This window comes from Alexandromys fortis, unplaced genomic scaffold (genome assembly GCF_014885135.2).
Source record: "Alexandromys fortis isolate MF-2015 unplaced genomic scaffold, M_Fortis_MF-2015_v1.1 scaffold_45, whole genome shotgun sequence".
NCBI classification, from domain to species: Eukaryota; Metazoa; Chordata; class Mammalia; order Rodentia; family Cricetidae; genus Alexandromys; species Alexandromys fortis.
The window spans coordinates 4863508-4889988 of record NW_026067926.1 but is presented as its reverse complement, the minus strand read 5'-3'; the positions used below and the strand labels follow the sequence as shown (position 1 = coordinate 4889988).

General features: G+C 43.1%; 2 protein-coding genes across 2 annotated transcripts in view; one reads left to right on the top strand and one right to left on the bottom strand.

Annotated features, from left to right (window-relative positions):
- The window catches only part of Uqcrc2 (ubiquinol-cytochrome c reductase core protein 2), a 30741-nt gene extending 20845 nt beyond the window's left edge, over positions 1-9896 (top strand). The window contains exons 11-14 of the mRNA XM_050143212.1: positions 4258-4338; positions 6292-6368; positions 8127-8280; positions 9665-9896. Of these exons, the coding sequence (XP_049999169.1) occupies positions 4258-4338; positions 6292-6368; positions 8127-8280; positions 9665-9748 (396 nt within the window). The 3' untranslated portion in view covers positions 9749-9896. The remainder of the gene's footprint in view (positions 1-4257; positions 4339-6291; positions 6369-8126; positions 8281-9664) is intronic.
- A 367-nt stretch (positions 9897-10263) lies between these two features.
- Positions 10264-24042, bottom strand: Pdzd9 (PDZ domain containing 9). Its single transcript, XM_050143213.1, has 4 exons — positions 23804-24042; positions 22072-22251; positions 18634-18823; positions 10264-11038 (listed from the first exon to the last, which is right to left on the bottom strand). The coding sequence occupies exons 1-4, from the start codon at positions 23832-23834 to the stop codon at positions 10639-10641; spliced, it is 801 nt and encodes a 266-aa protein (XP_049999170.1). The 5' UTR covers positions 23835-24042; the 3' UTR covers positions 10264-10638.
- Positions 24043-26481: the final 2439 nt, after the last annotated feature.

Here is a 26481-nt window from a genome sequence, read left to right as displayed (position 1 = left end):
CAGGCTGGCCTCAAACTCACAGGGATCCACCTGCCTCTGCCTCCCAAGTGCTGGGATTAAAGGCATGTGCCACCACCACCCGGCAATAAATGATTTTTTAAAAAAATGTTTTAAAGTAGCCCAGAGACATAGCTCAGCGGTTAAGAGCACTGGCTGCTCTCCCAGAGGTCCCAACAACCACATGGTGACTCACAACCATCTGTAATAAGATCTGGCACCCTCTTCTGGTGTGTAGGCATACATGCAGACAGAACACTGTATACATAATAAATAATTTTTTTAATGTTTAAAAAAAAAACCAGAAGGCTCATGATAACGTTTTGGTGAGGTTTTTTTTTGGGGGGGGGGGGGGACATGGTCTCATGTATCCCATACTGGTCTCAAAACTTGCTATGTAACTGAAGATGGCCTTGACCACCTAATATTCTTGCCTCTACCTACCAAATAGAAGGATAATAAGTGTGTGTACCATCATGCTATGTTAACTTTTGACATTTTCATGGCAGGAGAATGCTTTCATAATGTGATATTTGCATCAGGAATGTATGAAATATCAGTCAGGCATGGTAGCATACACTTGCAATCTCTTGGAAGGTGAGGCAGGAAGATCAAGGGATCAAGGCTAGCCTACACTACATACTAAGACCCTGCCTCAAGTGAGAAAGAAAAAGAAATTGTGAAATGTCAGCCGAGTATTTAGCTGAGTAGGGTGTTGCACATTTGTGACCCTAGAACACAAGATGTCGAGATGGTAGGAAGAGGAGTCAGGCAGGCCCATATAGGTAACGAGTCTGAGGCCAGCCCCGACTGCATGACACCCTCTCCTAAAGAAGGAAAGAGACAGAGCAAGAGAAATGTACTTCAGGTGGTAGGACTGAACGTCGGTCAGTCTCTAGTGTAGTGCGCAGCACATGTAGGTCTGTGCATCAGTAAAGTCCTCAGTCACATGACAGCTCATGGTTTTGCCCCTCTGTTTAACATTTGAGTGGTAGGAACCTTTTGTATATGCTTTCCAAGTTATGATGCACAAAACAAGCATTTTAGCTTTTAAAGAAATTTTGAAGACTAACTATGAAACCCTATGAATCTTCTGTGTGGAGCCTTTGGGTTCCCTGGAACACAGTTTGAAATCCTTTGCCTTAAATTTAACCTCCTGTAGGTTTCCTTTCCCTTGGTTCATCATTATTTTCTTGATGTGTCAGTTTTCACCATGTATGTTACTGGTGTTCTTACGTTAGAACATCAGATTAGGACTTTTGTTCAGAATTGAGCCAGAAGTTTGAAGTGTGTCCAGGATTGTTTTAGAATTACAATTAAACTTAAAGTATATTTCTTTTTATGCTTTACATAGACTAAACCAATGGTTTTCAAACTTCATTGTGCATAAGAATCATCTAGAACACAGTTTGAAATGTGGGCTTTTCAGGCTGCATTCACAGGGACATGAATTAGTAAAACTGTTTCAAGAATCCAAAAGTCTGTATTTCTTAACAACTTAGGTGAGATATTAGATAGGCTAGCAGACCAGTGACAGGATTCCTGTAACATTTTCCCCCTTTTGTCTAATTAAGAGGAAAACGTTTACATAATAAAAATATATACAGTAAGAATTATTGTCGGGTATTGTCCAGAAGGGGAAAAAAGGTAATAATAACCTAAAGAAAAATGAGACTACATACAAAAACTATTATTAAGTAAGAAATATTCAATGTCAAATTTATACAGATTACTCCATTAGCTGTCCTCTCCTGAAGAATCTAAAGTTTTGTACTTAATATGTCCTTAGCTAGCCAATAGATGGTAGCACACAAGCCTTTATTCCCAGCACTTGGGAGGCAGAAGCAGTTGGATCTCAGTGAGTTTGAGACTAGCCTGATCTACAAAGTGAGATCCAGGACAGCCAGGGCTGTTACATAGAGAAAACCTGTCTTGAAAAAAAAAATAATAATAATAAGTCCTTAGCTAAGATTTGAGAGATCTATAACTAACCATCTAGTCTTCAATCCCATCAAAGCCTTGAGAAGGGAAATATTACTTGAGTAAACAGGAAGTGTAAGCAAGCGACTTCTAAAAATGTAAGAAATGACAGAAACAGTTGGCTGCCTGAACAGTACGCAGGGTTCCTCTACAACGTTGGGGCATCCATTTTTGGCTTATGAACCTTGCATAGCTGACAGATTCTTCTGTGAAGCAGGGAATTTTGAATGACTGTCCTACCTTGTTGTAACACCTGGTTTTGGTGTTACACCCTCGGTACAGTTCGCGTGCCACTGTACTGAACGCGAATCGGGCAAGGCCTGGAGATTGAACAGAACACACAGAGAGACCAGGGTCATTCTATAGGAGATCAAGCGAATGCCGTTTATTCAGACTTGGGAAGGTCCTTTTCTACCTAACTGCAGCACTAGGACCCCGCCCAGGCAGGTGGGAAATTACCATATCAACAATGGAATGAATGCCCTGCAGCTAATCACCGGGCGGGCAGGGGAAAATACAGGAACTTAACCAGGCAGGCCAGGGGAAATACAGGAACTAAGAGAATGCTAGTCATCTGACTAGAAACTGTATGCGCCCCAGGAATAAGGGCTGAATGCTAGATCATGTTGACCAGAAATTGTCCTCGAGATGCACCCCAGGAATAAGGGCAGACCAGGGCCCTACACCTTGTCTTGGCAAAGCTTGGCAGTCTCCTTTCTTGTGTCCTGCTGGTCCAGTTTGGACAGTAACCATCAGTAGTTGAAGCAAGGGCAGTTTCTTTCTCACATGGCTAGTTTTTTCCATAAAGAAAATAAACTCCATACAGAGTTTCTTTGATGCCCGTTGTCTTTTCTGGAGTACATTGGTGCTGTCAGGAGCAGACATGTCTCAAAACATTTTAAATGCTATATTCTGCAGAGCTTTGAAATGTTTGAAGATTATCTTTCCATCTGAAATATATCTTTGTGTATCTACAAAACCTAACATGACTATAAGTTTGACTATTATTTAGATAATTAACTGTATTTTTGTAAATCTGTATTTCTTAATTATACATTACATTTTTAATTGAGCTGTATAAGCACAATAATTTGAACAAGAGTAGAAATATACATAACAAAATTAACTTTAAATTTTTATCAATAAACTAAGATCCATATCAGTGTAAAGTATTTTGAGATTAACATTTGTTTTTTGGTTAAAGTATCTTCAGTAATCTACCCTTTTTTCTGATCATTTTTATATCATATTCCCCTTTCTTCTAGAGAGACTGACTATGACAAGTAGCAATTTATAACTAACCTCCTGTTAAATGAAAACAAACATTTATAACCATTATTTTGGGAACATGGGCATAGTTTTTTAGACTACTTTCTGCTGATTAGGGGTGCTAGTCTCTTTGGGGGACCCTGAAAAAAATTTAAGAAAATTGTTAAGTGTTAAGTCTTGGCTGTAGTGTTTTGTGAAGCTAGATCATCTCAGTCATCAGCCTGGAAGCTGTTCTGGATGCTGGATCATCTGGGCCATCATTTTCATTGGTGCCTGGTCCCTTTGCTCTGAAAATATATAAACTTTTAAAAGTAACTACATATCTGTATTAGTACAAGTATAGATTGATTGGTCATTGTACACAAGTCAGTCAAAGATTTTTTTTTTTTTTTTTTGGTTTTGTTACATGTTTGAGCAGTTTCTTGTAGTTCTTTTAGGTTTGTTTGTTTGTAGCCAGGATTTTCAGGGAGGTCTTCCTCGATTAAACTTGATTTTTCTTAACCCAAAATGAATCAAGAGCCTTTCATTTCCTGTGGAATAACCTCTCCCCCACTGTAACATATCTTTTGACTTAAATTTTGAAATCTATGGCCATTAGGCAAAATTTGTATCTAAACCTTTGCCTTTGTTTATAGGAGAAGTAAGGTAAACTGGTGAGACAGTTGTTGGTACCAACAGCAGAATAAAGAAATCAAGTCTATCACACGTTGTAGTCTTTGTCCCTTGACCATATTGTGTGCTGTAATTATGTTTGTACTGCCCTTAGTCATCAAGAGAACCTTGGAGTAGCCCAAAAGAGGAAGATGAGCAGTTGTTTTAGGAAGGTTTAAGTGACACAAAACTTTGTAAATCTTTGCAGTTTTGAAAAGGGTAATTTATGTAGAACTTGTCAGCCCTCACCAGATCGAGTAAGTTATTATTTGTCTTGCTTATAAGACATAGGTGTCCACATTGGGAAAATTGTGATCTCTTCTACCAGGAAAAATATTATAAAGTTCCATTATATTTTAGGTTTCTGCATTTAATGCCAACTACTCAGATTCTGGGCTCTTTGGAATCTACACTATTTCCCAAGCTGCAGCTGCTGGTGATGTAAGTACAAGCTCATAACTTCCAGAGCCTTTCTCCCATTGCCTTGTCTTTTAGTTAAATGTGAAATGTCCTAATACCATGGCTTGTCAAGGATCTCTATGGTATGATATCATTGGATAATCTGTTATAGGTAAAACTTTTTGAAATGTATATTAATGATTACAGGAAGGGGAAATGCATACTATGGTTCTGCTTAGACGTGTGTTTCTGACATCTGTATTTCAGAACCCGGAAGTGGTCAAGTCTAAGATGCATATTTATGGGTCTTCATTGTAAATATGGTGTTAGTAAGAAGGCTAGGGTGTGGCTCAACTAGTAGAGTGCTTTCTTATAACATATGCGGCCCTTGGTTTAGCATCATCACATAAACTGGGTGTGGTGGCTCATGCCTATAAACCAGTACTTTTTATCCCAGTACTAGGCAGAAAGATCAAAAGTTCAAGGTCAATGGTAAATTCTGGGCCATTCCTGGGCTACATGAATTCTTGTCTCGAAAAAAGAAAAAAAAAGGAAAAGAAAACTAGTTGAGGTTCTAGGAAGCAACACGATGCAGGTATGGAAGGAATAGCAAGAGAAAGAGAAGAGAAAATGGTATTGAGTGCAAAAGAATGAAAGGTTGAAGAAATATAAGGGTATATTTGGGCAGATACAGAAATTAGAAAATAACAAATGGTTCAAATTTGGGAAGAGAGCAAGTATAATCTAGAACACAGGACATTTTAGTTCAGCAACAAAAGCTAATGTTGGAAGGCAGTACTAAGTCACACATGGAGGGTAAGAGAACTTGAAAGTATGAGACTTGGGGAAGTGAATGGTTTAAAGCAGGGAATACCTGCAGCATGTCAGGGTTTGGTTTCTTCGTTGGCATTTACTTTCCTAATAGGAAAACAAAGGAGGTAGGTGATAGGATTCATGCCGGGTCGGGGTCATGAAAGTGGGCAAGTTAGAGCAAGGAAGAAGGTCAGAAGTTGAAAAGATTGTCAAGAGTTACTGAAGGGATGGTTTGTGAATGTGGGCCATTTGGAAAAGCCTGACAAATTGGAAGGAAGTGGGCAAATTGAGGCATTAGAGATCTTGATAAAGTAGGAGGGTAAGGCCAGGGCTTTGGAATTGGAGACTCAGGGAATTGTGTAACCTTGGCCGTTCTAGGTTATGTTCAAGTCTGGGTTGTAACGGCCATGGAAATGGGTAACAGATATGGAAGGGAAATCAAAATCTTGAACTTACGTGGTTACAGAGAATAAGCCACAGGTCCAGAATGGTCAGGATTGAGGTAGAAAAAAATCCTGGATCAGATCCTAATATATTTGGTGAGCATGTGCAAGCTTGTCAAGTTAATGCTTGCATATGTTCCTAGTAAATAACAATAACATGGAGTCTGTGCTATCTTCTCGAGGAGGAGGCAACCTCTTCAGCCAGGTTCCGCCTATGCCACTCAAGGTTTGTAAGAAGCTTGGCTGTGTGAAGTCTTATCAGTTGTGTCTTTATATTTTATGTATGTGTGTATAAGTGCGGCGTCATTTCTCATTGCTGTGACAGAGTCAGCATCTAAAGGAAAAGGTTTTCTTTTGGCTCAATTTCAGTTCGTCGTAGAAAGGAAGGTGTAGTGAAGGAGTTCCTCTGGATTAAGATGCAGTAAGCAGGAACAGAAGGAGCTGGATCCCTTCAGGCCCAGCGCCAGTAGCCATGTCTGTTCACTGTGCAGTGTCCCAAATGCTCTCAGAGGAGCACACAGCTGGGCCTGGGTTCAGACCTAGGAGCATCAGGAGAGCATTTCACATGAATCTCTCAACTCTGTATGGACAGGGACTTTAAGGAGCACATGGTGACCACAAAATTCACAGTGGATACTAGACTTTCCTCTTGTGTTTTTGCCTCACTACAGGCACACTGATTACCTTGGGAGCCCCAGGCTCTGTCCACTGATGACCGGTTTTCACTTGTGTACCATAGGTTATCAAGGCTGCCTACAACCAAGTTAAAGCAGTTGCTCAAGGAAACCTTTCCAGTGCAGATGTCCAAGCTGCCAAGTAAGTTTCTATATTATGTATGTTATGCTTCAGTTACTTAAAAGCTGATTAAAAAGACAATACTGTCTACTCATAAGAATTGCAAAGTAGGCCAGGTGGTGGCGGCACATGCCTTTAATCCCGGCACTCAGGAGGCAGAGGCAGGCAGATCTCTGTGAGTTAGAGACCAGCTTGGTCTACAAGAGCTAGTTCCAGGCCAAGCTCCAAAGCTACAAAGAAACCCTGTCTCGAAAAAAACAAAAAACAAAAAAACAAAAAAAAAAAGAATTGAAAAGTAAAGAATAGGGCTGGAGAGATGGCTCAGCGGTTAAGAGCATTGCCTGCTCTTCAAAAGGTCCTGAGTTCAATTCCCGGCAACCACATGGTGGCTCACAACCATCTGTAATGAGGTCTGGTGCCCTCTTCTGGCCTGCAGGCATACCCGTAGAAAGAATATTGTATACATAATAAAAAAAAAAATAAAATAAATAAATAAAATAAATAAATAAATAAAATTTTAAAAAAAAGAAAGAAAAGTAAAGAATAGTATTAGAAAGGAAAGGCTGTAATTTAGTGGTGGAGACTTGGAGACTTGCCTTGCATGTACAGGACATTCTATTCCCAGCACTACAGAAATGACCCTTGTTTTCCTTCTGATGGTTCTTTTTTTATATTTAATTTTTTTTATTTTATGTGTATGAGTTTTTACCTGCATGTATATGCGTAACATGCATGCCTGATGCCCTCAAGTCAGGAGAGGGTGTTGGATCCCCTGGATCCAGTGGTTGTGAACCATTTTGTGGGTGCTGGAAGCCAAATTCATTTCCTCTGCAAGAGCAACAAGTATTCTTAACCACTGAGCCATTTCTCCAGCCCCATCTGTTTTTCCTTTTTGTATGCATGGACTCACCATGCCATTCACGTGTGTGGAGGTCAGAAGATAACGTGGAGTTGTTCCCTCCTTCCGCTGTGTGGGTTTCAGGGACTGAGTTTGGGTCATTATGTCTGGCAGCAAGTACCTTTACCCCCAATAATTCATTTCCAGTATAGATAATTCAGTTGCCTTTTGAAGATGTTTATAAGGAATAGCAATTTCTTTATGGCATAATTGTGAATTGAGCTTGTCTGTTTTATTAAAAAAATGAAGCTTTTGTGTCCATCCGTATTTAAGCCATAGGGCATAGAAGTCATCATATTGTACCATACTTTCCTACCTGCTCTCTTCATCATACCCTTCCCTCACTGAGATAAATCTGGTGGAGAAATGGGATCTGGTGCTGTGTGGGTGTGTAATTGTCAGTCAAGTGGGTGGTGCATTAAGAGTAAATATTTTTCCTTATTATAAATGCCTGGAAAAAATAAAAATAACTAAATAAAAATGTAATCATAGCCAGACATGAAGTGCACACCTTTAATGCTTGAGCAGAAGAGGCAGGCAGCCATAGTGAGTGCCAGACAAGGCTACGTAGGAACCCTATTTAAAAAAAAAAAAAAAAAAAAGGGCAGCAACAAGTAGTACATTCTTTTTCATAACTTAAAAGTTGCTTCAGGATCAAAACTCACCTTAAAGTTTTACATAGGTCTAAGCTATACTCCAGAATCAAAAAGCAGCCTGTTGAGTGTGAGCGATGTTTTGTGTACAGCTTTCCTGATGATTAGTGATGTGAGTGAAGACCTTGCTGAACTAAAGAAGACAGCAGGCTCTTCTTAGCCTGTTTCAAGTACGTTTACTATCTTGCTGTTAGAATATAAAACTGATTCCTGCCTTGTATTGGACAGGAACAAGCTGAAAGCTGGATACCTGATGTCTGTGGAGACTTCAGAGGGTCTCCTGAATGAGATTGGGTCACAAGCTCTAGTTGCTGGCTCTTATATGCCACCACCCACCTTCCTTCAACAAATTGACTCTGTGGCTGATGCTGATATCATAAAGGTAAGCAAATGATTGCTTAACCTTAATGACCCACTTTCAGAAGAACTGCATAAGCTTCCCTGGGACCTGTGTTAGTGTGGAGAGCAAGAGAACTCTTTCCATCATGTCCACAGTCAGCCTCCCCAGCAACGTGGGTGCATGTGTCTTCTTAGTCAAGGAAATGCCCTTTAGGTTGAGCCATCTTAAACTGTTGGTGGTCAGGAATCAGATAAACAACCTCACAGGTTTCATGGCTGTTTGCTGCTCCTTCACCCCCAAGAAGCCCCTTGCCAGTCCTTTACCATGCAGGGTCTCATGGTTTTCTACAGCCTAAAACCTTCTATTGCTAGTTTTCCTCGTCCCCTCTTAAATATTATTTTTCCCTACAAGATTGAGTTGTTTGTTAGAACCAGGCATGGTGGTGCATGCTTTTGATCCCAGTACTTGAGAAGTAGAGTCAGGTAGATCTCTGAGTTTGAGGCCAGCCTGCTCTACAGAGCAAATTCCAGGACAATCAGGGCAACACAGAGAAACCCTGTCTCAAAAAAATCAAAAAAGCTACTAAGGTGAACTCCACAGTAAGGATATCACTCCCTTTTCCACTGTAGGTGTCTTAGCATCCCATTGTGTGCTGACAGTGGGGTAGAAGAGACGGGCTATTTGTAGATGCTGACCGTGCCTGCATTTCAGTTGGCCTCAGACTCATCTGAACATAATCTAAAAAGTATACTTATGTGTAAGGGCTGTGTGAATCCCTGCTCGCCCACTTCCACCACCTCTCTTGCATCAGAAAAGCTAACCAGGGTAATATAGGAGCTCCTGCTCCACCTAGTCCTGCCCTGTGCTAGTACACTTAATATAACCTTTGAATTTTAAATAATGACATGGAGAATACCAGGGCAGCCAGGCATGGTAACAGATGCCTGGAGCCCTCCAGCATTGTGTAGGCTAAAGCAAGAAGATTGTGAGCTTCAAGCAACTTGGACTACATCCTCTCAACACTACCACCAACAGCCCCTCTTCCAAAATAAAAAGAACCCCAAGACATAATTTTACTTTTCTGTCAGCAGTGAGGGTATTTTGGTCGACTCAGGCCTTTGCCATCATCATACAGAACAAAGTGCAGCCTAGTAGCAGCCATTCTGTCCTGGTTTTGACTGTCAGTGGGTTTTTATTATTTTCCTTTCAGAACTCTCCTCATCTGGAGACCTCCTGCTTGCTTAGTTGGACACGTGATGTTGTTCACATTCAGAATAAAACACTGACCATCTCAGTATTAATTTATGGATAGTCTTATGAAGCTGTATTATAGAATTGCGGACTTAGAATGTCTTGTTTCTAAACTCAAAATACATGGTTTACTACTTGATAATAGCATGATTTAACTTTCTGTGTTTTGTTTAAGGCTGCAAAAAAGTTTGTTTCTGGCAAGAAGTCAATGGCTGCAAGTGGAAACTTGGGACACACACCTTTTCTTGACGAGCTCTAACAAGTGTTTTCTCAACCCAGACCAGCAAACACATCAGTATCAGGTCTCTTAATTTAACATTCGACATTTTTCTCAATGAAGTACTTAAGAGTATAAATATGGATAGTTATTCCCAGCTTCCCTAAAACAAATAAAGCATTGTGTGTAAGTTTTTTCTTGCATTCTTTCTAGACAGTCAGCAGTTATTTATTAGATGCTGAGATCTTTGGTTTCAATGCTTTAAAGAAGACAGTAGTACAATAATTGAGTTTAACAATTCCACCAATTAAGAAATTTCAGAAACTTTTGAGGCTAAACAGCTCTAAAAGTAAAAATTCCAGATTATTGGTCTCTTTTTAAAATAAAAACAAGTTTAAACTTGCTCGCTTGTGGCTAACAACAATCAAACAGTCTGGGTTTTGCCCCCCTCTGTGAAGGTATGTTTCTAAGAAACATCCTCATTTATGTCTGACTTTCCTTCTCTGTGACAGTGGTTTTCTCTCTGTCTCTAGCTCACCTGTTTCAGTCTTGTCTCCTTTAAATAATTCTCAGCCCAATATTCCAAGTAAAAGTGTCACTTAAAGGTTGGGAACAGGATTGTAAGGTAAACAACCAGGCCAGAAACATGCAAAGAAAACTTCACCTTAAAAGACAAGTGGTCAGTGTTCTGGTGATTGGGTTTGTACTTGATGTTAAAAAGCTGAGTAAATGATGGTGTGATTCTGGGAACATATCTGTGGAGCCTGCTAGACCACAGGGAAGAAGTCCTAAGCTAGTAAGTGACGAAAGTCTACGAAGGCTTTTTTCTACTGTCCTGGAAGAGCTGTAGGAATTCTACAAACCTATACATAGTAAGGCACAAAAATTGGATATTTAAAAATTCCTGTGGCCACAGATTTGCAAACCAATGCCTAACCAAACTTTGATACCTGCTGACCTTCACCCTGCTCAACCTGTGCACAGTCTTCCAGCCAAAAGGCATCTGAGTTGGAGGAAGCTGAGGAGGATGAGGAGGAGATGACTTTGTCGTGCTCCACCATTGTCCAGTATGGAGAAGGGGCCCTTGGTTTTGTCTTGTCGTCTTTGTGAATTACTACATCACAATTAACATCTTTACCAACACTAATAGTGTGGTCCTTCTTTTTATATCCATGCCATTCTGTGGAGATTGATATCGGTGTCCTCACAGGGTGATTCCAGACTGACCGAGGATATCTGTAATACTTCAGTTTTTTATCTAAAACATCTTCATGGTCATCTCTGCTTGCAGAAGGCTCATCTTTTGCCTTCTCCTTTGTTTTCTTTGGTGTGCTGAAATGAAGAGTGAATGCAATATATTGTTAATGTTTTAACAGAATTCCCTAACAGAATCTTATAAACTACTTTCTCCTGTAAATTTAAAAAATAAAATATTTAGGGCTGGAGAGATGGCTCAGATAAGGCAACTCACAACTGCCTGTAACTATTTCTGGGGGACCCTGTGCCACCTTCTTGCTTCTGTAGCCACGCACGCACCCATACACACACACACACACACAAAATTGAAAATAAAGCCATTGTTTTCTTTTTTGTGAAAACCTAAAAATAGAAATTACCTTCATTACTTTCTGCATCATCAAGTGTTGACTAAATGGATTCTGGGTGCTTGAATACTTTTAGGTTTATTTATTTTATGTGTATGAGTGTTTACCTCGTGTATATATGTATGCCATGTGTATTCTGCTGTCCATGGATGTCAGCTGAAGTCACATCTGCTGGAACTGGAGTGATAAGGAGTCGCCTAACAAAACATTTTATAGCTTTCTTTGATAATCGATAGACATAAGTCAGTACTTTCTTATTCATTGACAAGGCTGCCCCCACTACTGTAGAGCTTACCCAATCGTATCTCTGGCTTAAAACATTCAGATCTGCCTACCTCTGCCTCCCAGGTGCTGGGAAGTTTCTCTCTTTTTAGAAGTACCTGGAGAGATGTCTGTTAAAGGCTCAGGATCACATTTTAAAATACCTTTTATTTTTTTCCCCAATCATAAATATAATTCCTGCCTTAAATTATTTCACACTACTTTAAAAGAAAATGTTAAGATTTGGGGGGGGGAGGGTGGTAAGACAGGGTTTCTCTGTAACTTTGGAGCCTGTCCTGGAACTAGCTCTTGTAGACCAGGCTGGCCTCAAACTCACAGAGATCTGCCTGCCTCTTCCTCCCAAGGGCTGGGATTAAAGACATGAGCCACCACCTGAAACCTGCTGAAAACATTAAGATTTAAACCAGACCACTGACTAGACTCGTATGAGGCTTTAAAGGATGAACTAATTTAATTGTGCCTTGAGCGACAGGTTCAACCTGGCCCTCTAGACCAGAACTCTATTCTCATGGGTTATACAGCAATAACGAAAGATAATCCATTACAGGGGAGTCAGGCGATGGTGAGCTTCAAGACTCTTCAGCATGCTAGCCATAAGTAATTCCGAGGTTTCTTTTCCCCTAGACAATACTGCACATGCTGCCACTCTCCCTTTTTGTTGTGAGTCACAGATAGGGCTTTGTACAGCACTTTTTTTTTTAAGATTTATTTATTATGTATACAGTGCTCTGCTTGAATGTATGCTTGCACACCAGAAGAAGGCACCAGATCTCATTACAGATCGTTGTGATCCACCATGTGGTTGCTGGGAGATGGACTCAGGAGCTCTGGAAGAGCAGCCAGGACTCAACCAGCCCTTGTACAGCACTTTTTTTTTTTTTATGTATACAATATTCTGTCTGCGTGTACGCCTGCAGGCTAGAAGAGGGCACCATATCTCATTGCAGGTCGTTGTGAGCCACCATGTGGTTGCTGGGAATTGAACTCAGGACCTTTGGAAGAGCAGGCAATGCTCTTAACCACTGAGCCATCTCTCCAGCCCTGTACAGCACTCTTAACCCACATCTGTTGGAACCAAGTTTTCAAGGCTTTCCTTTTCGAGCTCGCTCCTGTCTGTGGCTTGACTGTTGAAACATGGATGATGCTTGGACTCTGCTATCTCACTTTGCTGTTAAACCCTGACCTTATTCATCCTGGTGCTCCTGCTCCTGTGGTTATAGCTCTCTTTCTAAGAGTTTAAGCGACTTTTCCCCAGGTTCCCCAGGCACACCTTTAATCCCAGCACTTGGGAGGCAGAGGCAGATGAATCCCTGTGAGTTCGAGGCTAGCCTGGTCTACAAGAGCTAGTTCCAGGACAGCTAGGACTGTTACACAGGGAAACCCTGTCACGAAAAACCAAAAAGAAAGAAAGAATTTAAGCAACTTTTCCTAAAGTTTATCTCTTCTAATAATAATGGGATTGAGTGGAGTTTTATTACACACAGCTAGTCTTAAAAGTCTGTGAAAGTGATTTTAAAGATCTCGGGACTACAGCTGTTTATCTCTGCCACACACAGATCTCCCTGAACAGCCTAGGAATGGAGGTAAAAAACAATCTGTGTTAACTTTTTTTTCAGATTCAGTATGTATCCTTGGTTAGACAGTAGCCAAGGGTACATGATATCTAGGCTCTTATTAACTTGGCACTAGATGATAAAAAGGTCCAGCCAGCAATTCAGGGTTAGCTAGAAACAATTGACCTCTACAGAGTAGAGATGAGAGGAGTAGCCTTTACCATGTGCACACAGCCCTGAAGTCTGTTGACTGAAAGACCCTTTCCTAGCTCTGTCCTTCCCTGTCCCCATATATGTTACTAAGAGTCTTTAAGTGTCCTTTGTCCAATTGAGGAAGGAATTCAGAATGTACATGGTATTGTTTAGGGGCATCAGCAATCTAAAAAGTTGCTGTTCTTAAATTTTGATACTCTGACTTCAAATTCTTCAGTATGATACAAATACTTAAGAGTTACTGGGCCATGGTGGTACGTGCCTTTAATCCCAGCAGGCTCAAGAAAGAGACAGAGGGATCTCTGTGAGTTTGAGGACAGCCTGATCTGCAAGAGCTAGTTCCAGGACAGGCTCCAAAGCTACAGAGAAACCCTGTCTCAGAGAAACAATAAAATACTTAAGAGTAACACTCTTCAGTGTGAGGGTTTCGGCATGTGGCTGTTGATTTTAAATTACATTTGGAGAAAATTTTAAATTCCTTAATTGCATATCTAAGTGCTTGATAGCCACATTTGTGGCAAGTTTATGCATATGTCTGGGGTCTTCATTTCTTCTAAAGAGAGGGTAAGAAGGGTGACAACAAGAACAGGGTGTGGTGGCACACACGCCTTTAATCCCGCCAGAAATAGGCAGATCTATCGAAATTCAAGGCCATCCTGGTCCACGTAGCTCTAGGACAGCCAGAGTTACATAGAGAAACCTCATTGCAGTGCACAGCATGAAGTAAGCAATGAACAAATGTTCACTGTCATATATGATTATAGTCAAATACTGACTTTAAAAAGATATTCTCCCAGCCTGCTTCATCTGAAGGGCAGCTGCTCTCCCACTCAGGCCTGCACTGTCCCCACACTGGAACACGGCCATCTGATTTTTCAGGAGAAATCAAAGATACTGATTCTATGAAATATTTGCAGACTTGGCATATAATTCAGATACTTTTAAATTTTTTGAAATATGCAGAAAAGAAGAATAATTTTTAAAAACCTACAAACCCTTTAATGGCTACCACTCATTTCAAGAAATACTGTTCTAGCTGGGCAGCAGTGGTGCACGCCTTTAATCCCAGCACTTGGGAGGCAGAGGCAGGCGGATCTCTGGGAGTTCGAGGCCAACCTGGTTCCAGGACAGGTACCAAAAACTACAGAGAAACCCTGTCTCGAAAATCCAAAAAAAAAAAAAAAAGAAAAAAAATACCATTTTAGCTGCTGTTGAACCTTCCATACATCTTCCTTGCTAAGTCACTGCTCTTTGTAGGTGAGGAGCTGTGCAAGTCACACCTGTGGGCTACATCGGAGCCTTGGGACCCAAGTTTGGGCATATGAAGTAAGGATAATATGTAAAGGTCTTTTTCGTGTGTGTGTGTGTGTGTTTGTGAATAATTTCCTAACCTTTTTTTTAATATTTATTTATTTATTTATTATGTATACAATATTCTGTCTGTGTGTATGTCTGCAGGCCAGAAGAGGGCACCAGACTTCATGGTGGTTGTGAGCCACCATGTGGTTGCCGGGAATTGAACTCAGGACCTTTGGAAGAGCAGGCAATGCTCTTAACCTCTGAGCCATCTCTCCAGCCCTGCCTAACCTTTTTTTTTTAAAAAAAAAAAATTTATTCATTTTACATACCAACCACAGTTTCCCCTCCCTCCTCCATCTCCCTCCCAACCCAACCCCCATCTACTCCTCAAAAAGGGTAAAGCCTCCCATAGGGAGTCAAACAAAGCCTGGCACATTAAGTTGAGGCTGGACCAAGCCCCTCCCCTCTGCATCAAGGCTGAGCAATGCATCCTACCATAGGGAATGGGTGCCAAAAAACCAGCTCATGTACCAGGGATAGATACTAGTCCCATTGTCAGGGGCCCCACAAACAGACCAAGCTATACAACTGTCACCCACATACCAAAGGCCTAGTTCAGTCCCACGCAGGCTCCCCAGCTGTCAATCTAGAGCTAAAGGTCATTTTCTAGTCTTGGTCTTTGGCCATATTTCTGAGCAATGCACAGCTACAGATATCCTTATGGATCAAGAGCTGCTCTTGTGACAAAGCACTGGATTTAACACTGAAGAAAGAGCCTCATGTTCTAAGCACCCATGGCACACCTCTTCTAGAAGGGCCCCTGTGCTCCCGTTAGAGACAGGATATCAGGGGGTTAGTTAGGAAGTTGGTCACTTCTTCATTCTGAGAAAGTTCCATGGTAAGTTTAAGAAAACAAGACCAATTCTCGTCTTCATGGAGTTTACATTTTCCTAGAGAAATACAGTCAACAACTGATGACATCGATGATCTAATTAAAATTGGAGTCATTGTGGAGAGACGATGGTGCTGTGAACACAGATGACAGGTGGTTCTGCCCGTACCAACACTCCTTGTAAGAAGGCCTCACAGAAAGCTTACCCTGAGCCTTGTAGAAATGAATGACAGTGTAAGCATGGCATAGACAGAAGAGCAGCGAGTGTGAAAAGCTGAAAACCCAAAGAACTAGGGGGATGGAGAGGGCCTAATGAGATGAACTTGGAATGGTACCCATCCAGGCCACAGAGCGGCATTAAAAACGGAAGGACTTTGGTATTTATCCTAAGAACAAGAGATTCTAAAGTTCTTAACCTGGAATATGCCATGGTCATATTTGCATTATAAAAGGGTCATCCTATTCACGTATTGGCTTTGTGGGAGCCTAGGCAGTTTGGATGCTCACCTTACTAGACCTGCATGGAGGTGGGTGGTCCTTGGACTTCCCACAGGGCAGGGAACCCTGATTGCTCTTTGGGCTGACTAGGGAGGGGGACTTGATTGGGGGAGGGGGAGGGAAAGGAGAGGCGGCGGTGGGGAAGAGACAGAAATCTTTAATTAATTAATAAATAATAAAAAAAGGATCATCCTAGCCGGGCGGTGGTGGCGCACGCCTTTAATCCCACCACTCGGGAGGCAGAGGCAGGCGGATCTCTGGGAGTTCGAGGCCAGCCTGGTCTACAAGAGCTAGTTCAGGGACGCACCAAAGCTACAGAGAAACCCTGTCTCGAAAAACCAAAAAAAAAAAAAAAAAGGTCATCCTGTGTAAAAAGTGAACCAGAATCAAGGACAAGAGTAGAGAGATCAAATGGTGACTTTGGAACAATGGTAGCTCGGGGGGAGAGTGAGTATTGTGATGAGATACCACATAGTGGCAAGTCTTAGTGCTTGTTTGAGGGACTGATAGAAGAGATAGAAGAATTAAACATAATCCTAAAATTTAGGCTTCTTAACTAGGCAGAATATCCCATTGGGATCCTAAATAGGCTTGTGGTTTGGGTATGAAATGTACCCTAAGAGCTCTGGGCTGAGCAGTTGGTCCAAGCTGCTGGTGGTATTTGGGGAGTTGGAAGCTTTGGGGAGTAGAGCCTGACTGGAGGGAATAGGCCACTGGGGAAATGTTCTCTGAGAGATGCTGTCCCTCGCCCTTCCCTGGTCTCTGCCATCATGAAGTGAAGTTCTTCAGCCACACATGTCTCACCATTACCATGTTCTGAGAACATTACCATGTTACATGAGAACAAATGACCATTGACAAAACTCTCTGAAATCAAGAGTTATTCTGGCATGTCTTTTGGTCACATAAATGGAGAGAGGAAAAAATAAACTAATACAACTGGCTTTTGATTTCAAGGATAAATGGGGGGGGGCGTACATCTGAATGGAGATGTGGCTGATCTAAGGTGAGTGGAAATAATAGACTGCAAGTGGTCAGTGAATGGGTAGTAACTGGAACCACGGGCACCAAGACGGCCTAGGAAACAGCAGAGCCAAAGACAGCTTTGAGGAACTCGAGTCAGTTAAACACCAAGAGGAAGAACCCAGAGGTAAAAGGAAAAGAGGAAAGACTGATCTCACAGAAAACTGGGGAATAGGCCGGGTGACGGTGGCACAAGCCTTTAATCCCAGCCAGCACTCAGGAGACAGAGGCAGGCAGATCTCTGAGTTCGAGGGCAGCCTGGTCTACAGAGCTAGTTCCAAGAGAGGTTCCAAAGCTACAGAGAGCAAACAAGCAAACAAAAAACTGGGACTGTATGTCACGGACAGGAGTAAAAGAACTGGGTAGTTGTGAAGAGTCTGATGCTACTTAAAGGGCAAGCAAAATACAGGCAAGTTCCATTGGAACCGCCATCTGAAGGCAGCAGGTGATCCGGGAAGAGATAAACAAAGCCTGTGTTGGAGTGCCTGAGATGTGTGTCTCCTGAGGAAATAGAGCTCTATGGATTTCTTCATCAGATTAGAGCAGGAAGAGGAGTGGAGTCAGTGTTCACTAAGAAGGGAGTCTTATAAAAGGGCATGTGCTAGCTGGGTGTCGTCAACTTGACACCAACTTAGACGTATCTGGAAAAAGGGTCTCTCATTGAGGAAAATGTCTCCATAAGCCTTGGTATGGGAGGGCCTAGCCCACTGTGGGTGGTGCCACCCCTGGGCAGATGTTCTAGATGGTATAAGCAAACTGCGAAAGCCAGTAAGCAGCATTCCTCTATGTCCTCTTCTTCAGTTCCTGCCCTGACTTCCTTTGAACGACGGACTATGATGTGGCAGTATAAGCAAAAGGAACCATTTCCTCTACAGATTGCTTTTGGTCATGGTGTTTTATCATAGCAATAGACACCGTTCCTAAGACAGGTACAACTGCTGTTGAGAAGGATCCAGACGTTAATGCAAGAGAGAAGAGGAAGTGCAATCCTCAGTTCTGTGTGTGCGCATGCCCCTATGGAGGACAGGCTGATGGAAGGTATCCCTCAATCGCTCTCCACCTCTCTGAGAAAGGGTCTCTCACTGAACTGGCAGCTCACCAATTGGGCTAGACTGGCTGGCTGACCAACAAGCTCTGAGGGCCCTCTTTTGTCCTCCCTGCCACCTCTGGAGTTAGACATATTCCACCACATTCAGCTTTTCCATGGGTGCCAGGGTCTAGGCACAGAAAGCTCTTTACCTACTAAGCCAGTTCCCGGTCCATCTCACCCTGGGCTTTAGGGCTGACTAGACAGACTGCAGTGACAGTGCGGTAGATTTGGGGACAGAGTACCCAATCACTGACTGCTGACTGAGCTCCCAACTCCGAGCTGCCTTTATAACTAACATTCCCTCACAGGAGGTCCTGCAGACTGTTCTTTGCAGACTGTAGTTGACTAAGCCACAGCAGTGCCACCAACCCTCCTCCCATGGTTCGTACCATTTCATGATTCCCACATTAAACCAGAACCCTGCACGTCACAGGCCTGGGTTTCATAGCATCGCTCTAAAGTAAACTACTTACTACGGGACTGGAAATTTGGTCTCGGGGATTAAATCATACACATCTTGCCACTCCTGGGGTATGTCAATGAAGTCTCGGTAAACCTTGATTTGTAGCACTGTTCCTATGGTGATATTTTGCAAAAGCTTTAACAATTCACGGAGGGTATAGCCTAACACGTTGGCATGTCCAACACTAACCAGAACATCACCTGAAAAAGGAAAAACAGTTCAATTAAGATAATGGGTTGTGGGCTGGAGAGATGGCTCAGTGGTTAAGAGCATTGCCTGCTCTTCCAAAGGTCCTGAGTTCAATTCCCAGCAACCACATGGTGGCTCACAACCATCTGTAATGAAGTCTGGTGCCCTCTTCTGGCCTGAAGGCATACATGTAGACAGACTATTGTATACATAGTAAATAAATAAATATTTAAAAAAAAAAAAAAAAAAAGATAATGGGTTGAAAAGAGCCATACTGATCAGTGGCTTTATTGAAATAGTTTATGGATTTATATAATGGTTTATTCTGACCAAAGCCTGGCTTCCATCTTAATTTACTAAGGACATTCTCCTCCAGTATTGAATGTTCTCTGCATGATAAAGATGTCTTCCCTAATTTTTAATAGGCATTTAATAGTATTTTTGAGACATTTCTGAAGTTTTTAGCGCCTCTGGTAAAAGGCTAAAACCATTTTAAACCCAAACCATTTAGATTTAAGATACTAACCACTGTCAAATGAGTGGCTATAACTAGTAAAAAGTAAGCCACTTTCCATTCTGATTGCCTGGGATCGCCAAGCCCTCCACAGCAAATAACCTGAATTAAGCATGAGGCTTCTCTTGGAGTTTCTGCCCCGTCCTAAAGAAAATTGACAGAATAAGTGTATGGAACATTAGATAATTAGCTTGTGTGGATTATGCTTATGACATGTAATGCAGAAACTGTGTTGATTCCAAGGAATCTAAACTTGTGCTCCTCTTGCCTCTACCTCTTCAGCATATCCCACCACAACCTGCAGAATTGGTTCAGAATACTGAGAGCAGGACCCCCTCGTGTAAAACACTCTGTGTGGGGAATTGTGATGGTCGACCAGAGGGCTTCTGGGCACTCAGCAGGAGGAAAGAGATAAATACCCTAGCAACAAAAACCTAGGTCCCCAAAATGAAAACTAAAGGGACCAATTATTCACTTGTATGGACACATGTTTCCGTGGAAACATGGAAACACTGCCTCGCAAAAACAAAAAACAAAACCACAACGGAAAGGGCTGAGGCAGGAAGAGGGACAGTTCAAGGCCAGCCTGGGCTACACAGTGAGACTCTGTCTCAAAAAGCAAGGCAAACAAAAACAAAAGCTATACTGAGACTAGCTTCAGAATGAAGCAAGGTTTCTCTCAGAGCTACCTGCAGCCTGTGCTGTTGAAACGGCTGCTCTTCCTGCTGCGGTTAATGACAGTAACAAAGTTACCCTCTTAGGATGAGCTCATGGGTCTCATGTTAAAAGGGTGTTTATAGATGAAAACTATGGCTTGACATTCTGCTTAATTGTTGTAAGAAGGTGACTTTTATCAAGAGAATAGAAATTAAACAGCTCAATTCCCTGACCATTCTGGCTTTAAGCCAAATGTGTTGGGGCAGGAACGTGATTGCTCTGGCAGGAGATATTAACACTGCCTTTCATCAACACCAATTTGGTATTTATGAACAATAACCTCATAATGCATCTTTTTCTCCTGCTTTAATAGGCTGTAGGAATGACACTGTGTAAGCCTGTTTAGACTGCCTGTATTAAATCAACTATGCAGCAGCCGCACCACTGCTGGAAGATAGGTTTTCTTTGTCTCTGTTCCTTCCAACTAGGATGGAAGCTATATATGCATCTTGTGTGGTTAGGATCACATTCGTTTAGCTCTCCACTGTTAGGAAGCTCGGGACCTGGACATGGAAAGAATTAAGGAAATGCAGAATGAATGAATGAATGAGCGTCGGTATGGCTAACTAAATGTATGAAGCCACCACATGGCTGCTGTCCACTGTCAAAGCTGTATTAATATTTTAAAGCTGTAGTCGTGTCTTAAGACTTTGTACATCAGACAACCACAGAAAACTAATGCCAAATTAGCAAATCAAGATAAAACACCAAAGACAAAGAACTTTAGAACACGTGAATGAGAAATAATAGGGTTGGTGGGTGTCAAGGAAATAGCAAATCCCTTGATCGCTGTCAAAAATGACAGAAAAGCAGATTTTGAAACCTAGACACTGAATAGTAACTGGTTTTCATGAAGAGATTTGGTGCCCAGAATATCTGCATTGAAATCTCACTTCTTTCCAGGAGAGGCAGGCTAGCTACACAGAGACACAGAGAAATCCCATTGTCAAAAAAAGCAAAAAAACAAACAAACAAAAAAACAAAGAGGAAAAAAAAAAGAAATTACACTTCTGCTGGTTAGGCCATTGGCAATATGGCATGGGTTTTCTAGGAGGTCATGGATTCAAATCTTACCTTTGTCCACAATCCTTATGCTATATATATGAGGTAGAGAATGATCAAGGAGGACCCCCCCCCAACATCAGTCTGTGGCTCTATATACTCCTCACACACATATGTGCAGAAAAGCTCATCTCTAGAAGACAACTAGCCATATAGAAGCCATAAGAATATCTCTAGAGTACTTGTTTTCAAAGCTCTTCACGATATTTTACCACATCCCAACAACCTAGAACGGAGACGAGATTCTCCCAGTGTAGAAATGAAGTCACTGAGGCTGCAAAGATTGACTTTGCCAAGGTCACAGAAAGTGACACATCCCGGAACAAATGGCCTGGAGTGATTTTCCCTCTCGTGATTTCATCCCACTGTGTCTCCCCCACGGCTAGCACCAGGGCCCAAAGCTGATATGGGGAACCATGTCTTGCATTAGAGAGAAAATGCATCCCCCCAGAGACCTCAGAAGTTAGCTGATCTTGATGAAAGCCTTGGCCTTGGGATCTGAGAGGGAGAGTTTTAAATTCCGACTCCCAGGTATAAGCCGACAAGCTCCTAGGTAGCTACATAGTTGCACAGTAATTTAGTGCAGAATAAACTCCTGGGGCTATGGAGAAGGTGAAAGGAGATCACAGGTCTCCTTGTTAGCTGTGATTAGCACCTTCCAGGAAAGAAGGGATCTTGATGCACAGTCATGACCTGGGGAGTGACTCCCGGTCTGTTTGCCTCCCACTTACCGGATGAAAGTGAACCTGGCCCTGGAAAGGAAGGCTCTGCCACTAAGCTCCAGTTTCCTCGCTTGCAAAGGAAGAGAGTGAGAACACGCCTGCCTAGAGTGTTACTAAAAACCAAATGAATAGCGAGTAACTGATGAGCATACAAGTGGTAGCAACTGAAACTCAGACAATGTCACATCCTCATGCTGACCCCCTGAAGGCAGGTGGGAAGGAGGTGAGTGAGGACCACAGTCACCTGGCTGGAGTACCCCGTCAGTGGCTGCAGCCCCTTTATTGATGAGGTGACTGATCTGGAGGTAAGGTCCATTCTGGATGATGATCAGCCCCAATCCCAGGCTGCCCACGGTGAGTTTGGTCTGCCTCATTTTCTTCAAGCTGTGGACGGACACCTTGGCCTTCAAGCTGGCTCCTTTTTCTAACAGAACAAGAGGAACTTGTTTCAGTCATTTCTCAAGACAACGGCGAGGCAGCGGTGCTGTGGAGTTCTGAAACTAGACTTTGGGGGCACTTACGTGGTCATCCTAGTCTTAATTTCCTTCGAGAAAATGCGTGTTGTAAAGGGTGTGGAAGTGAGATGGGACAGTTACAGGGCTACTGTACAGTGTAGTACATCACGGGTGCTTCAATCAGTTATTATCTTCCGTTCACTTGACAAATGTTTATTGATGCAAACCGTGTACTCTGGCCCTGGGTTTACTACAGTGAACTAGATGGGCTCACTGCCCTTGTGGGTCTTACAGCTGGTAAAGAACACAGCTGTCAGTCAGTTGTGTAAACACAAATTAGACGCTAAATAGGAAGGCAGAACGCTCTGAGGTTAGACAACAGGGAACCTAGGTTTCACATAGGGATAGGGACCAGGTTTCCCTGAAGGAGTAAATATGGATCAAGGTGAGAGAACCAACAAGCTGGATGTGAGGGGGCAAATAGAATCAAGGTTCTAAGACAGGAAGACTGGTTCCTGCCCCCGTCGATGGGGACACGAAGGAGCAGCACCGGGCAGCTGATGGGAGATGGCCTGCCCGCCAGGTTTACCTTAAGGAAATCTTGGAAGTAATTGAAACTGGACATGATCAGGTTGTCATTGTTTTAAATAAAATCTCCATGCCAGCTGCTGTGTGGCATGGAGGTGAGGAAGGAAGAGCAGACAGCAGTCACTCAAGCGTGTCACAGCCCTGGGGACATAGCATCTGGGAGAAAATGCACCATTCCACACACGGGCCAGTGGTGCTCTGACATTCACCAGGCCTTGGCCGAGTCTGTGTGATTGTGGTGTGTCCAGGATCATGTTGAGACGGGCTTCCCCAGGAGGCTCATGGCTGTCCTCAAAGCCAGTGTCCTTGCTGGACAGCTCTAACGACTTCAGTTGGAGAACTGAAGCTTATAAATTAAATGTGCTACTAATACAGTAATAATATTAGTGCTGCTAATAAAATAAATGTGTTACTAATAAAGTAATCTTGTTTCATAAGCTAGCAGTGGTGTGGACAAGATGGCTCAGCAGGTAAAGGTGCTTGCAGCTAAGCCTAGCATCCTGATTTCAGTCTCCAGTATCCACATGGAAGAGAGAACTGACTCCCACCACACCCCACACACAAATAGAATTTTTAAAAATTTAAAGACAGCAGAGTGAAAGGAATCACTAAAAAATTTCTATACATGATTCCACGTTTAGCCATTCTCCCTGGAAGAAGCAAAATTTTAGAAAACATTGAAAGTACAAGAAATCTGGGTGGAGAAAGGGCAGGGAGGTGAACACGTTTCCTCACTTGATTGTGGCAGGGGTTAAGAGTGGTATATACTTGTCGAAACTTACGGAGATGTCCACTAAAAAAAGAGAATCGCGTTCTAGCTTGATGAACAAACAATAGTGAGGGATTCCCGAGTGTGACCGCCCTTTTACAGGAGAGGCAGACCTAGGCAGGCTGGGAATCCAAGGCATCACCTTTTCCTATTTAGACATTTACCATTTTTGCTTTTGACGGGGGTCTTCTCCATTACCCAGGGCAGGGGTCTGCCGATCCTCCCGGTAGCCCAGGCTGGAATCTGTCCAACTTCCAACAGTTTAGAATCCTGGAGGCAGAAGATCAGGAAGGACCACAGGCCACCGGGAAAGGCTGGCGCCGCCCGTCCCTCTAAATGGCCGCCAGGGTGCGCTGCAAGGCTGCTTCCCAGATTTGGGGCAGCCAGATGTTTCAAGGCTTCAGCAGACCCTGAAAAAACGCGGCACAAACGGAAACTACTCCACTGTAGAGTGTGAAAATTTATACCGTGTGTGTGTGGGGGGGGGGGGGGGTCTGCAGGAACGATCAGAGTGCCGCTTCACTCAAGGCTCTTCGTTTATTGGTGGGGAAACACTGGGGACAGAACAAGAGCACAGAGGGGAGAGGGCCTCCAAATGCAAGCAGCAACATCACTGGGGGACCATAGACAACCCCAGAATTCCCTAAATAGTGGCATTAAAATATTGTTACATCAACAACGCTAACAGCCTTGCCAGTGCACTTTACTCATGCGTGTTTTCGACGGGAAAGGGCCAAGAGTGGCCCAAAAACAATGAGTCACTATTAGAAAATGATTATTGCTCCTTCGTTTTCCTGAAATAATCCTCCCTCCCCGTCACATTCACTCGTACAACAAAAATTCGCTTGAAGCCAGCCTCTGGGATGCTGAGGACATGAGGGTATATGAGACAAACATAGACTTTACCCTCTTGAAACACACAAACACACACGTGCACACACACACACTTTCCCCAAACAGGGTTTCTCTGTGTAGCCCTGGTTGTCTAGGAACTCACTCTGTAGGCAAGGCTGAGTTCCAACTAAGAGATCCACCTGTGTCTGCCTCCTGAGTGCTGGGATTAACGATGTGAGCCACCACTGCGGGGCCAGAACTTGCATTTTTAACACAGGTGGAGGGGAGAATTTTAGGAAACTATAAATTATGAAAAATAATTTCTCGAAGACAGAGAAAACACTATAATAAAGTGGGTTTCCACTCTTATGAGAGAAAAAGCAATCTCCTTGCCGCAGGGCATCCAGCCCTTCACCAAACAGCAAGCAGCGCCTACTGAAAGCCAGGCTGTGCCAAGATTTTTAGGGTGAACCTGGAAAGGTCTCAGTCTAGTCTTCTGTTTCTCTAGCTCTGGCCAAGCAATACACCAGGATGGATTTTCATTGACTAGAGCCCATCTTCTAGAGTTTTGTTCAAAGGGCACCTCCTGCTGCATGCCTCATAGGAGAGAGAGGCTGCCTCTTTCAGTCCGGCTGGGATCTACTCGGGAGCTAAGGGTACTTAATCACAACGTGCATCCTTTACCCCCACTTTCCTGCCAGGGGGAGAATGGTGAGCAAATGTGGGGGTGATGCACATTAGCCTTCTTGGTGGGAAAAGTTTCTTCCGAGTACATGCCAAGGGCACACTCACTCGAAGGAATGCGTGGCACAAAGTCTCAAGTCTACTTCCTTGCAAAGCTAAATAACTTGACCATCCTTCCTGTCCTCTCCAGCTCCTGCTGTTGCTTTTGAGAGTGCTTTGCCCAGGATCCCACATCCCTAGAGCAGCTAACAGTGAGTGGCCAGCGCAAGGTCATCCCAGAGCTCCCAGCAAGCCTAGCTGTGGCCCTGCCATGACGGCCCTATAACCTGACTCTGTGCAGTCCTGTTTCTTTTTCTCCACCCAGAAATATGGAGCCTGAAAGCATTCTCTAATAACTCCTTGCAACTCAACCTCTTCTCTAGAGAAGCCAACCCATAGCGCCAACTGCTAGAGACAGCCTGAAGTGTAGCTGCTAAGAAGGGATTTGGGGGCTGAACCACCCAGTGGAAGGAGGACCAATCGTTAGGAGGAGAACTCAGGCAGTCTCGGGCACAGGGACGCCCCAGAAGGCAAAATGTTTTCTTATAAATGGGACGAAGTAACAGAGGAAGAAAATGTACTGACCTGGACCATGAACACATGATAAGACAGCCCTCGGGGCAGGACCTGTCAACAATAGCAACCTCCAGAAAAGCCGCAAACGGCTGCACTGACGGAGGGTGGGGGCAATGCTTGGCACTCAGCTAATCCATCTTGTCACAGTACTCGCCTATCCTGTTTCTCACAGTAAATGGGCAAATGTAACATTTGGGGAAATGAGGGTCTAAGTCACCACAACGAATAAGTCACATCAGAGGTTCCGACAAGAGATAAGAGGAATTGTGGGTACAAGAGGGAAATGATAAGAGGATTAGTTTTGTCTCAAGATAGCAGTGCCCCCCATAAAGAGGGCCACCATGGCCCTGTGGGAGCTGCTCTCAGACCTTAAAAGAAGCAAATCAAAATTGAGAACTAAGCCATAAAAAGAAATGATAAGCTTCGTGTTTTCTTTTTTGAAACAGTCTCTCTAGGTGACACAGGTTGGTCTGACAACTCATAGTCCTCCTACCTCGGCCTGACATAGACAAGGATTGCAGGCATGTGTCCCTACACCTAGCCTTGTATATACTTTGCAAAACTTTTCTTAGTTTTGTATGTAGGCACACATCTTTAATTCCAGTACTCAAGAGGCAGAGGCAGGGAGGTCCATGGATTTTCCACAGGGCAGGGAACCATGACTGCTCTTTGGATTGGAGAGGGAGGGGGAGAGGGGTAGGGGGAGGGG